The sequence below is a fragment of the Polypterus senegalus genome, chromosome 3 (assembly GCF_016835505.1).
Source record: "Polypterus senegalus isolate Bchr_013 chromosome 3, ASM1683550v1, whole genome shotgun sequence".
Lineage (NCBI taxonomy): Eukaryota > Metazoa > Chordata > Cladistia > Polypteriformes > Polypteridae > Polypterus > Polypterus senegalus.
The window spans coordinates 33,177,784-33,191,852 of NC_053156.1; the positions used below are offsets into that span (position 1 = coordinate 33,177,784).

The 14,069-nt window shown below is 40.7% G+C and overlaps 1 protein-coding gene across 2 annotated transcripts in view; it reads right to left on the bottom strand.

Annotated features, from left to right (window-relative positions):
- Window positions 1–14,069, bottom strand: part of LOC120525004 (acetylcholine receptor subunit beta-like) — a 70,613-nt gene that overhangs the window by 2,415 nt on the left and 54,129 nt on the right. For both annotated transcript variants that reach the window (XM_039746924.1, XM_039746925.1), the window contains exon 9: window positions 10,793–10,980. In XM_039746924.1, the coding sequence (XP_039602858.1) occupies window positions 10,793–10,980 (188 nt within the window). The remainder of the gene's footprint in view (window positions 1–10,792; window positions 10,981–14,069) is intronic.

Consider the following 14,069-nt stretch of genomic DNA (forward strand, 5'->3'; position numbering starts at 1 on the left):
ACTGTGATATTATAAAATACAAATATAATGATAATAAAAAGAAACATGGTTATAAACAAAGTATATCACAAAATCAATGCTAAATGTGATTTCACTGAAATTAAAAACTTTATGTAAATGCAATGGTGGACAGACTGGCATCCTGATTGGGATTCATACAAATACCTGTCAAATTATACAAAGAGTATATGACATGTGTTTAGCCCTAATTGGGGCTCATCAGGTGTTAATATATATACACATATATAAATATATATATATATATATATATATATATATATATATATATATATATATATATATATATATATATATATATATATATATATATATATGACATGAGCTTTGTTAGTTCAGTTTCTCTGTGTTGTTTGTAGTGATTTCTACACAGTGCCTTTTCACTAGTGCTAGCAAAAGCATAATGTCCCCAGAGTTGCAGTGCGATCTTTTGCCTTTTAATTACAGCTAAGAAGAGATAACATACTGTACATTTGTTTAATGAGACTCTAGGTGTCTTAGGCTTTTCCCACATGCAATATCATTAAAATATATTCAGAGTTCCATTGCCTTTTAAAGCTGACAAGAATCACAGATTCCAGAAGTAGAATGTTCTGTTTCATTCTCAGGAGAAATCAAGTTGAGTGTAAAATAGCTCAGATTACAGAAGGGGTTCCTGCCAGAGTTATCAGTCAATAAAGCCCTTATCTTATTACATTCAGACAACTGACTCACTGCCAACATTTACAGAGTATGCTGTATGACCATGTCAGAGCGCAATGGTGGCATGTTTTTGCGGCACTGATAGATGTGGCAGCCATTAAGGGCAAAATGAGTTTGACTAATGAGGTTACTGACAGACACGAGTTAGGATGTGCTGTTAACAATGAGCTCTTGAAGACCCCGAATGGCTGCCAGTCAAAGGATTGTAAAAGATACACAACCAGCAGGGTCGTATTTCTCAACAGTAAATAACCCACTCGCTATCTGAAGTGCTTTATATTCCAGTGGAACCTTTTGTCTAAACGATAGAAGTGCTAAAGGAGGACCTGAGGTTAGTACATAGCCCAGACACTATCTGTGAGCTTCATTCCACATCTTTCTTTTCCTGTCACATCGCTCAATAAGATCAAAGACATTTGCAGGAATTGACAACTCTGTTCTATTTGTATGGTCAGGAGTATGAGAGTGCCCTAAGGTGGATTAATATCACATTTAGGATTAGACAGGCCCTGTACAAAAAACGGAATTATTGCCAATCTGTTTTTAATATCTGACAATATGTTTAGTATATATATATACTCAGCAAAAAAAGAAACGTCCCTTTTTCAGGACTGTGTATTTCAACAATAATGTTTTAAAAATCCAAATAACTTTACAGATCTTCATTGTAAAGGGTTTAAACAATGTTTTCCATGCATATTCAATTAACCATAATCAATTAATTAACATGCACCTGTGGAATGGTCGTTAAGACCTTAACAGCTTATAGAAAGTAGGCATTTAAGGTCACAGTTCTAAAAATGCAGGACACTAAAGAGACTTGTCTACCAACTGTGAAAAACACCCAAAGAAAGATGCCCAGGGTCCCTGCTCATCTGCGTGAACGTGCATTAGGCATGCTGCAGGGAGGCATGAGGACTGCTGATGTGGCTAGGGCAATAAATTGCCATGTCCGCACTGTGAGACGCATAAGACAACGCTACAGGGAGACAGGAAGGACAGCTGATCATCCTCGCAGTGGAAGACCACGTGTAACAACACCTGCACAGGATCGGTACATCCGAATATCACACCTGCGTGACAGGTACAGGATGGCCACAACAACTGCCCGAGTCACACCAGGGACACACAATCCCTCATTCAGTGCTCAGACTGTCCGCAATAGGCTGAGAGAGGCTGGACTGAGGGCTTGTAGGCCTGTTGTAAGGCAGGTCCTTACCAGACATCACCAGCAACAACGCCACCTATGGGCACAAACCCACCTTCGCTGGACCAGACAGGAGTGGCAAAAAGTGCTCTTCACTGATGAGTCACGGTTTTGTCTCACCAGGGGTGATGGACGGATTCGTGTTTATCGTCAAAGGAATTGAGCACGTCTGGGACCTGTTGGATCGCAGGGTGAGGGCTAGGGCCATTACCCCCAGAAATGTCCAGGAACTTGCAGGTGCCTTGGTGGAAGAGTGGGGTAACATCTCACAGCAAGAACTGACAAATCTGGTCCAGTCCATGAGGAGGAGATGCACTGCAGTACTTCAAGCAGCTGGTGGCCACACCAGATACTGACTGGTACTTTTGATTTTGAGCCTCCCTTCATTCAGGGACACATTGTGAAACATTTTTTAGTTTATGTCTTATGGTGTTGACTCTTTTAGTGTTCATACAAATATTTACACATTAAGTTTACTGGAAGTAAAAACAGTTGAAAGTCAGAGGATGTTTCTTTTTTTGCTGAGTATATATAATTCACTAAGGCAAGACAACCATGGAAAGCACGCCGGAAGGGGCGTGGATTCACTAAGCCGCCGATAAGTGAGACACCTATGGCGCACGCAGGAAGGAGCCACGCCCACCAACTCCAAGACCATTGGATACGACGACAACTCACAGAGCCACGCCCACCAACTCGGACGCGACGACACAGAAAAACCGGCGTCATTTATATTCGTCTGTCGTAGAGGTCACACGCAGCTCCGACCCACGTTGACTGTTAATAGAGGCATGTTTCACGCGGAGGTGAATCGCTATGTGCGGCGTGTAATACTGTTTGCGAGGGGTATCCCATGGGATCCTTAAAATGTTCCTTTACAACTGAGGTTAAAACACAATGAAGTGAGCAGTCTTTAAAAGCCGAGTTTTCAGTTACGACACATGACTGCGTGCACCATAGCAAACTGTTTTACATGCTACATACAGCAATTCGCATCCGTGACAAACATGCATCTTTTTAGATACTCCTGCACTTTGTACACACCCCCCTCCCACTGTGGTTGGGTGTCTTGGTGGATTATATATAGAAAGGCAGCCAAAACTGCACAGAGCAATGAAAAGTCTACGTGAGTCACAGGTGCATCTGAACTGTACAAAGACGACAACGACTCGAGTGACGAGTTGGAGGTGGGCACATGAGCAGGCGGTGTATACTGAACGAGAAATCAGCAGACTAGCATGACGGAGGGAGCGGAGTGGATGTCCTTCTCCTCTCCTCCCGTTCCATCCTGAGCGCCGCACGGACGATTGTGTGTTGGTTCGTTCCGTGCATTGGTTAAAACCCAATGAAGGAAGCAGTCTTTAAAAACCAATAAGCCCTGTGCCTCTGTTTCATTACCGTCTCACCTGCTTCACCAATGCAGGCCCCGCAACATGCGATCCGGCAGCCAACCGGGTAACCAAAGTCTTTGGGTTTAAGGGGGGAGTATGGTTACAAAGCTGAAACTTAAAGGAATTGACGGAAGGGCACCACCAGGTGTGGAGCCTTTCGCTTCATTTGACTCAACACAGGAAACCCCACCCGGCCCGGACACGCACAGGATTGACAGATTGATAGCTCTTTCTTGATTCTGTGGGTGGTTGTGCATGGCAGTTCTTAGTTGGTGGAGCGATTTGGCTGGTTATTTCCGAAAACGAACGAGACTCCCGCCTGCTAAATAGTTACACGACCCAAAAACGGTCGGCGTCCAAATTCTTAGAGGGACAAGTGGCTTTCAGCCACGTGAGATTGAGCATTAACAGGTCTGTGATGCACTTGTAATTGAGGAACTCCAAGCACTTGATGAACAGATTCAGAAACTCCTGTCCCGACGGAAATGCCTGAGAAATCTGAAGGCCCGGCTGTTGGATAAACCGTCCTTGCCATCTGGAACCGGCGAAACATCAACCCCGCGTTGTGCCGACCTCACCCCAGCGTCTCGTAGGGCGCGCCGCTGCTGACCTCGGTGGATTTCAGCTATGCAGGCGGGGTTCAAGGCCAGAGCACCTCCATCGGCACAGGCGAGCATTTTATCTCAGAACCGGTTTGACCCTCTCCGCGTCCCCATTTCGCCTTCAGCACCTGGTGATGTATTAGTGGTAGGTGATTCTATCGTTAGAAACCTTAATGTCGCATGCCCTAATGCAAAATCGTTTGTTTCTTGTTTTCCCGGTGCTCGTGTACGAGATGTAATGAAACGTGCGCCAGCAGTCTACGAGAAACACAAGGAGAGGGCAGTTGGATCAATCGTCTTGCATGCCGGCGTAAACGATATAAGGCACCGACAATCAGAAATCCTGAAGGCTGACTTCGCAGCTTTGATTAAAGACACGAAGGAGAGGACCCCATCGGCAAAGATCTTCGTTTGGTCCACTACCTCTCGTCAGACGATCCAACGAGTACTACAGTCGTCTGCTAGGATTGAACAACTGGCTACAGGGTTTCTGCAAGAAAAAGGATGTCGGTTTCATCAACAATTGGAATCTCTTTTGGAAAGGCGCGTCTCTTCAAGCGTGATGGCCTGCATCCGAACAGTTTGGCGCCGGGTCCTCTCCGAAAACATATCGAAGGTAATTCGTTTTCTTGACTATCTATCTCTGCTCTTAACCCCTTCCGAAATAATACTGCTGTGCCAGGACATGATGAATGTTTAATAGAGTCTTCCGTTAAAGTGCACACCATTAATACTGTAATAAGCAATCTCAATGCACGTAGAAAACCTAGGAAATACGGCATAAACTCCAATAATCTAATTAAAATCACTATTTTAGAGGAACAATGTATTAAAACTATAAAACAGATCACAGATTAAACAAAAATACACACAGAGCGGCTAATAATAATAATTTAGTTCCTATTCCAAATAACAATAACGCACATAGTACTCATCTCTGCACCTCGAAACATTAAATATGGCACTATTAAATGTTAGAGCTTTAACTAACAAAACGTTTTTATCAACGATCTTATTAGTGATAAAAATAGATCTTATTGCACTAAATGAAACATGGCTTGAATTCAGATGCGGCAGTTTTAATCGAATCTGCCTCCGGATTACAGTTTTACTCGCAAACCGCCAGGGAAAAGGGGGCGGATTGGCTAACATTTACTCGAGCCATTAAAATGTAAAGATGTCAGTTTTGGTAAGTTCAAGTCCTTTGAGTATCTCGCCGTTGTTATTCATGGAGATTCTCAAGTTCTAGTACTATCCGTGTATAGACCTCCTAAATATAACGCGTCGTTTTTTGAGGAATTCTCTGACTTAATGTCAATTTTAATTACTAACTATGACACACTCCTAATAGTTGGCGACTTTAATTTTCATATAGATAATCAGTGTGATCTAAAAGTAAAAGAATTTATGAACCTCCTGGATTCTTTTGATTTGAGACAACTCATAAATCAGCCTACACATAAAGCAGGTCATACATTAGACTTAGTGATTACTAAAGGACTGAAAGTTGATATAAAACAGATCATTGATATTGGTCTATCAGACCATTTTCTTCTACTTTTAATATAGAAATAATGATAAAAACACTCATGAGAAGCATATTGTTAAAAACGCTTCTTTGATTCGCAGCAGCTTTAAAACTTACAAACATTTTAAGCAATCAGTCCGTTTATAGTGCCAGCTATAATAGCGAGGACAATGTAAATAGTAAGGTGGAAAGATTTAATTCTAAAGTGAGAGCTGCTGTTGACATAGTTGCACCTGAAAAGACAGTGAAAAAATCTTCTAGCATTGTATACCATGGAAGACCCAAAGAGTGTCTGATTTAAAGAGAACATGCCGTAGAGCTGAGCGTCAATGGAGGAAGACTAAACTTACTATCCACCACGAAATATTAAAAGTCAAAATAACAGAATACAATCACACTGTCCGTCTTGAGAGACGCTGCTATTTCTCAAGATTATAAATAACAATGCTAGTAATCCCAGAGTCTTATTTTCAACAATTGATCGCCTACTAAACCCAGGTAGCTCAAAGGAATGCCTCCTAAGTGCTTCCAGTGAAACCTGTGAGGCTGTCGCTGTATTTTCAATCAAAAATTAATGATATTAGAAATAACATAGTATATCTCCCCAACACTAAGGATCCCCCTAAACCCCAACATCCTGTTATAAACAAATTAAACTCTTTCACTAGGATAGATTTACCTGATTTACAAAAAATAATCTCTCAATTAAAACCCTCCACCTGTCCTTGACCCGATACCAACAAGGTTTTTCAAAGAAGTATCAGGCGTGCTAATTGATAATGTTCTTGACATAGTAAATTCGTCACTAGATACTGGGGTCTTCCCAGACTGTCTTAAGACTGCTGTAGTTAAACCCCTACTTAAGAAACATAATCTTGACCCTCAGCTCTTGAAAATTTTAGACCCATCTCTAACCTGCCTTCTTAAGTAAAGTTCTGAGAAGGCAGTCATTATGCAGTTAAATGACCACCTAAATAAACATGCTATTCTTGATAAATTTCAGTCAGGTTTTAGAACAAATCACAGCACAGAAACTGCACTCGTTAAAGTAGTAAATGACTTGCGGGTAAATGCAGACAGAGGCCATTTATCTGTTCTCATCCTCTTAGATCTGAGTGCTGCATTTGACACCATTGATCACAACATTCTTAGAAATCGCCTTAGTCAATGGGTGGGCCTCTCTGGCAGTGTCTTAAATTGGTTTGAATCCTACCTGACAGGGAGAAAATATTTTGTTAGTTGTGGGAATTACAACTCGAAGACACATGATATCCAATATGGTGTTCCACAAGGCTCTATCCTGGGTCCGCTGTTATTCTCAATCTACATGCTTCCGTTAGGTCAGATTATCTCAGGGCACAACGTGAGCTACCACAGCTATGCTGATGACACACAGCTGTACTTATCAATAGCACCTGATGACCCCGATTCTATTGATTCACTAACACAATGTCTGACTAGTATCTCAGAATGGATGAATAGTAATTTTCTCAAGTTAAATAAAGAGAAAACTGAAATTTTAGTGATCAGCAATAATGGATACAATGAGGCTATTAGAAATAAACTGGATACATTAGGATTAAAAGTCAAGACGGAGGTAAAAAGCTTAGGGGTGATTGTTGACTGTAATCTGAATTTTAAATCACATATTAATCAGATCATTAGGACAGCATTTTTTCACTTAAGAAACATAAGTAAAGTTAGACCGCTTATATCACTGAAAGATGCTGAGAAATTAGTTCACGCGTTTGTTTTCAGTCGACTAGATTACTGTAACGCACTCCTCTCAGGACTACCCAAAAAATACATAAATCACTTGCAACTAGTGCAGAATGCAGCTGCTAGAATCCTAACTAGGAAAAGAAAATCAGAACACATCACACCAGTTTTGATGTCACTACACTGGTTACCTGTGTCATTCAGAATTGACTTTAAAATTCTGCTTATGGTTTATAAAGCCTTAAATAATCTCGCCCCATCTTATATATCAGAATGTCTGACACCTTATATTCCAAATCGTAACCTCAGATCCTCAAATGGGTTTTTTTCTCTAGGGATGCTGCCTACTGGGGTTTTTCCTTTCCTTTCCGCTGTTATCATATGGCTAAAGTTAGTCAGTCAGTCATTTACCAACCCTCTATATACTAACACAGGGTCACAGGGGTCTGATGGAGCCAATCCCAGCCAACATAGGGTGCAAGGCAAGAACAAAGCCCGGGCAGGGTGCCAGCCCACCGCAGGATGCACACACATACACACACCCCCACCCACTAGGGACAATTTAGGATCGCCAATGCACCTAACCAGCATGTCTTTGGACTGAGGGAGGAAACCCACACACACAGGGAGAACATGCAAACTCCATGCAGGGAGGAACCGGGAAGTGAACCTAGGACTCCGTACTGGGAGGCAGATGGGAATATGATGGGATATTACTTGTATCCAATGTTACATACCCTGCTGTTTTTTTTTTTTTTTCCCTGAGACTCTGTGAAGCACCTTGAGTATGGGAAAGGGGTTGGGAGCACAGATTGATACAGCAAACTGCCGCACCCACCACAACAAACCACCTCAAGATCCCAATTTATCCCAAGTGGAAAGGTGCTATAAAAATAAAATGGATTATTATTATTAAAGACATAAATCGTTTACAACTAATGCAGAATGCAGCTGCTAGAATCCTAACTAGGAAAAGGAAATCCGAACACATTTCTCCAGTTTTGATGTCACTACACTGGTTACCTGTGTCATTCAGGATTGACTTTAAAATGCTTATGGTTTATAAAGCCTTAAATAATCTCGCTCCATCTTATATATCAGAATGTCTGACACCTTATATTCCAAATCGTAACCTCAGATCCTCAAATGAGTGTCTCCTTAGAATTCCAAGAACAAAACTTAAAAGAAGTGGTGAGGCGGCCTTCTGCTGTTATGCACCTAAAATCTGGAATAGCCTGCCAATAGGAATTCGCCAGGCTGATACAGTGGAGCACTTTAAAACACTGCTGAAAACACATTACTTTAACATGGCCTTTTTATAACTTCATTTTAATCGTAATTTAACTTAATCCTGATACTCTGTATGTTCAATTCATCATAATAACTATTCATGGTGGTTCTAAAATCGGTACTGACCCCTACTCTCTTTTCTGTTTCTTTTTCCGGTTTCTTTGTGGTGGTGGCCTGCGCCACCTCCACCTACTCAAAGCTTCATGATGCTCCAACAATGATGGACGGATTAAAAGGAAGAATTCAACGTTTAACAACAACAACAACATTTATTTATATAGCACATTTTCATACAAACAGTAGCTCAAAGTGCTTTACATATTAAAGAATAGAAAAATGAAAGACACAATTATAAAACAAAATAAATCAACATTAATTAACATCGAATAAGAGTAAGGTTCAATGGCCGGGGGGACAGAAAAAACAAAAAAACTCCAGACAGCTGGAGAAAAAATAAAATCTGTAGGGATTCCAGACCATGAGACCGCCCAGTCCCCTCTGAACATTCTACCTAACATAAATGAAACAGTCCTCTTTGGATTTAGGATTTTCACGGAAAGGCTTGATGATGATGGTCACGTAGACTTCTGCCTTTTAATCCGTCCATCATTGTTGGAGCGTAGCGTGTTCGTAGCGTGCATTGTTGCAATGTTACTTTTCTTGGTGGTTTATTAAATTACGGATTTTCAAATGTTTATTTTTTCCTCTGTGCTTAAAAATCATTTAAAAAGCGGCCTGATTATGCGGCTTATGCTACGCCACGGGTTGGCTAGTATTATATACTTATGTGTTGCTGTTATCATCACTCACATTCAAAGTAGTAACAGTAGTAGTACTGTAGAAGTCATATTGTTGCATGCACAGAGTACAGTGAAATTCTTACTTGGTTGTCAGTCCACCATGATTAACTCTTTCAGGGCTGATGTTGAATTTGGTCGAAATTCAGGGGTAGAGGACGGTAATCGGCTGTAAACTGCGAACAAAACTTGCTCTTACTTTTTAGTTCAACTCTCTTTGCTTGAAGGAAAGTTAAGTAGCTTTGCTGATTTGACCTCGATTCCCTGTGATTGCATTATTACCAAAGAGCAAACAGCCTCTAAAATGGCATTGACATCTGGCAAGACTAAAGCAAATGTGCAAAGCAAAATTCTCCATGGACGTTTTACGTATTATTGCTGAATTGGACTCAAAGTTTGATGCAAGTGATCTGGACGAAAGTGAGGTACCAGCATCAGCCTATTGGTCCCCAGCTGATCATGGTGCTGAACATGTTCATGTTAGCTGATACGCCTATAGCAGCATTCACCTAGGAGGACCACCACTTATGATGACAAGAGGTACAAACCATATTGCGTCACACCTCAAATGCTGTGTGAAGATAGAGAGGTAGCTGGCCCACCGTGCATTTCTACTGGGCATCGAGCCACCCTTGCGCAGCCACTGCTACCAGAGAGAGAACATAGCAATAGATGTTTTATGTTGATTTATATGTGAAACCTGTGCATTGTGTGCTTTACAGAAAACTGAGTTTTTTGAAAAAAAAATATCCAACCCTCAAAGAGTTAACAAGAATCTATCAATTTCTTATCCTGAACTATATCATTACGATGATAGGATATGATAGGAAACACAAATTAACCAATAACTCAATTTACAAACAACACTCAAGAAAACCGCATAAAGATACCTTGGAAAATGGGAACCACGTAAGAGGATGTTTTAGAAATTATATCTCTCATCACACATACGTGTCTAAGTGTCACCTTTCAGGTTCATCAGAGGAAAACAATACTATTTAGGGATGCCACGGGGCACAATCACTAACTCTTCTTTTTCCTGTTTCACCCACAGCTCCAAGAAAAGACCCAATGAAGGCAACTGATTCCACCCCTTCCTGCCCATGCACTGTAAAAGCAGGTCATAACCAGAATGAGGCCTCTCATTTGATAAATAAGCCACCTGCCCGATGGAGCTCTGACCCTAACCGCTCTTAAGAGCTATTTACCCACAGGCTAATAGCTAAATTGTCCTTTCACTTGTTATTTCGATTCACCTTATTATTTTGAGTAGCCTGGCTGGCACCCAGACATTACATCTGAAGTCTTCTATTGCTGACAGTCAATGACACTCCACACTTCAGCTAGTTATGTAGCTGTTGCTATCATGATATGTTATGGCAACACAACCATACGAGATAGATAAAAGCATCTAGAGGAGTTTGTCCAGCACATGAGAAGGTTCAAAAACAGATCTTGTCACTCAGAGAGAACATGCCACAAACACCTGGAGCATGATGGAACATTTTGTACTAAACACTTAATTTTTGTCATGGTACCTGTTAAGCTTGGGTAAGATGAAATCCTGGTCAAATTTGCGGACAAAATACTTGTCTGAGCTGCACTTAGTAAAGCGAAGGAGATTGTCCTTTTTTGATAATACATTCTCTTTCTCCTCTTCTTCCAAAGGCTCCTCTGGTCTTGGACGCTGCATCCCCAAATATTTGGGCAAAATATGAATGAAAACCTTTGAGAATATGATAGGAAGAAGTTAGGTCTGAATCATTATTTGTACCAACAGTTCACACCCTATCTGATAAATGTAATACTTCATATCACTAGTTAACATTTCAATCAGCATCTAACAGTGCAATGGTCTAAAAAAAAAAAAATTCTCTCCCGTCAAAAATAGAAGGTGTCCTTTATAGATCTGAGGGTTTTGAATCAAAATCTGGAAACAGAATTTCTCTGCCACATCCAGTTTTTGAGAGATGAAGGTTTAAAATAAAAAATGCACTATTTTAGAGAAAAAATAATGAATTAAAATGAATTAGATTTGAAAAAAATAATTACAGTTATAATTGATTTAAGTATAAAAAAGCAGTGATTTTCCTATTATAATCCTCTGAAGGTATTTCATAGTAGAATGACTAACAGACGTCTGCTCATATACAACAAACTCACTCCACTTTCCATTATAATATTGGCAGAGATAATATAATATAATATATATATATAATATTTCCTCCATTTAAATGATGTCCTGGAAGAACCTCTCCTCATGTTCATCAGAGAACATCCCCATGCTCTCAGGGAAAAAAATCCAAATGAGAGGTGTAGGAAGTGGAGTTTTAAAGACTTGTTGCACCCAAGTGTTAGTTTGGAAGAGACAAGCTCCTCACTTAGTTCCTCTCCGTTTTCTCCCTTTGTATGACAAAGACAATTGTGGCACGTGCTTTTTTTTTCAATGAAGGAAGTGTGTTTAATCTTTTACCATTTATTTCCCTGTGACCTTGTCAAGACAATGGATGGATTAACCCAAGCTTGTGCTTCCTGTAAAAAGCATTTTTTGGACAAAAAAAAAGAATATTTCAATTTAAATATAAATGGAATATATATATATATATATACCACTGCGCCACATATGGGCGGCACGGTGGCGCAGTGGTAGCGCTGCTGCCTCGCAGTTAGGAGACCCGGGTTCACTTCCCAGGTCCTCCCTGAGTGGAATCTGCATGTTCTCCCCGTGTCTGTGTTGGTTTCCTCCGGGTATTCCGGTTTCCTCCCACAATCCAAAGACATGCAGGTTAGGTGGATTGGCGATTCTAAATTGGCCCTAGTGTGTGCTTGGTGTGTTTGTGTGTGTCCTGCGGTGGGTTGGCACCCTGCCCAGGATTGGTTCCTGCCTTGTGCCCTGTGTTGGCTGGGATTGGCTCCAGCAGACCCCCGTGACCCTGTATTCGGATTCAGCGGGTTGGAAAATGGATGGATGGATGGATATATATATATATATATATATATACAGTATCTCACAAAAGTGAGTACACCCCTCACTTTTTTGTAAATATTTTATTATATCTTTTTATAGGACAACATTGAAGATATGACACTTTGATACAATGTAAAGCTTGTATAACTGTGTAAATTTGCTGTCCCCTCAAAATAACTCAACAAACAGCCATTAATGTCTAAACCAGTGCAACAAAAGTGAGTACACCTCTAAGTGAAAAAGTTCAAATTGTACCCAATTAGCCATTTTCCCTTCCTGGTGTCATGTGACTCATTAGTATTACAAGGTCTCAGGTGTGAATGGGGAGCAGGTGTGTTAGATTTGGTGTTATCTCTCATACTGGTCACTGGAAGTTCAACATGGCACCTCATGCTGCCTCGCAGTTAGGAGACCCGGGTTCCCTTCCTGGGTCTTCCCTGCATGGAGTCTGCAGGTTCTCCTCATGTCTGCATGGGTTTCCTCTGGGTACCCTAGTTTCCTTCCACAGTCCAAAGATGTGCAGGTTAGGTGCATTGGCGATTCTAAATTGTCCATAGTGTGTGCTTGCTGTGTGGGTGTGTGCCCTGCGGTGGGCTGGCACCCTGCCCGGGATTTGTTTCCTGCCTTGTGCCCTGTGTTGGCTGGGATTGGTTCCAGCAGACCCCTGTGACCTTGTAGTTAGGATATAGCAGGTTGGATAATGGATGGATAGATATATTTATATATATAAATATATATATATATATATATATATATATATATATATATTGTCACACATGTGCGCTTAGGAGACAGACACAGGTGAGTGATTTATTGACAGATGGGGGTTGTTTTATGGTACTGATGCCTCTCTCTCAATAAACCAAACATACCTGCAATAACCCACATCTCAGAAAATGGCAACTCCACTTCCACATTTCAAATGTCACTTCTGGCTTCGGGTGATGACGCCACTTCCGGTCCAGCTCTGATGAGATCACCTCCGACTTCTGATGATGACGTCACTTCCGGCCATCTCTTGAAGACATCACTTCCGGCCTCCGATGATGATGATGATGTTACTTCCGGTCCACCCTTGATGACGCCACTTCCGGTCCCCAATGATGATGCCACTTCCGGTCCAACCTTGATGACGTCACTTTCACACTTTCACCTTAATCTTATCCGGCAGCCATTTTCTGCATAAATAGCCATTTAACATCCTCTGCAGTTGCCAGATGTTTAGATTTTTTTCATCAATTGACCAACCTTTTGCTAGAAGCAATATACGGGGCAATTCCCCAACTCTTTATATTTGTTTTGTGTACGTTCATTCGTCACAATGTATATGTATATATATATATATATATATATATATATATATATATATGGAATGAGAAGAGAGAAAAATAATACTAATTGAGAACAACAAAATGTGTAGCAAAAACTTGATTTTTGGCTGTTTTCACCTCAACAAATATTAAGTACAGGAAGACTGTCATTTCTCAGCTCAACAAATACAGTACCCTCATAATACTTGGGACAGAGACATATGTTGCTTTAATTTACCCCTCTGCACCACAGTTTAAAATAAAAAAAATCAGATTTGATTAAAGTGCACATTGCAGACTTTCATGTAAGGGGATTTCATACATTTCAGTCACATCATGTAGAAATGACAACACTTCTTCTACCTGGTCCCCCCATTTCAAGGCAATATCATTTTTGGGATGTTTGTGATTCCTCAGGTGTGTTTCATTGCTTTATAAGAATCCTTGGCTTACTTTTACCCTTTGGGGTCTGTAGTTGCCATTGTTCAACATGAGGACAAGAGCTGCACTGATGAAAGTCAAATAAACCATAATGAG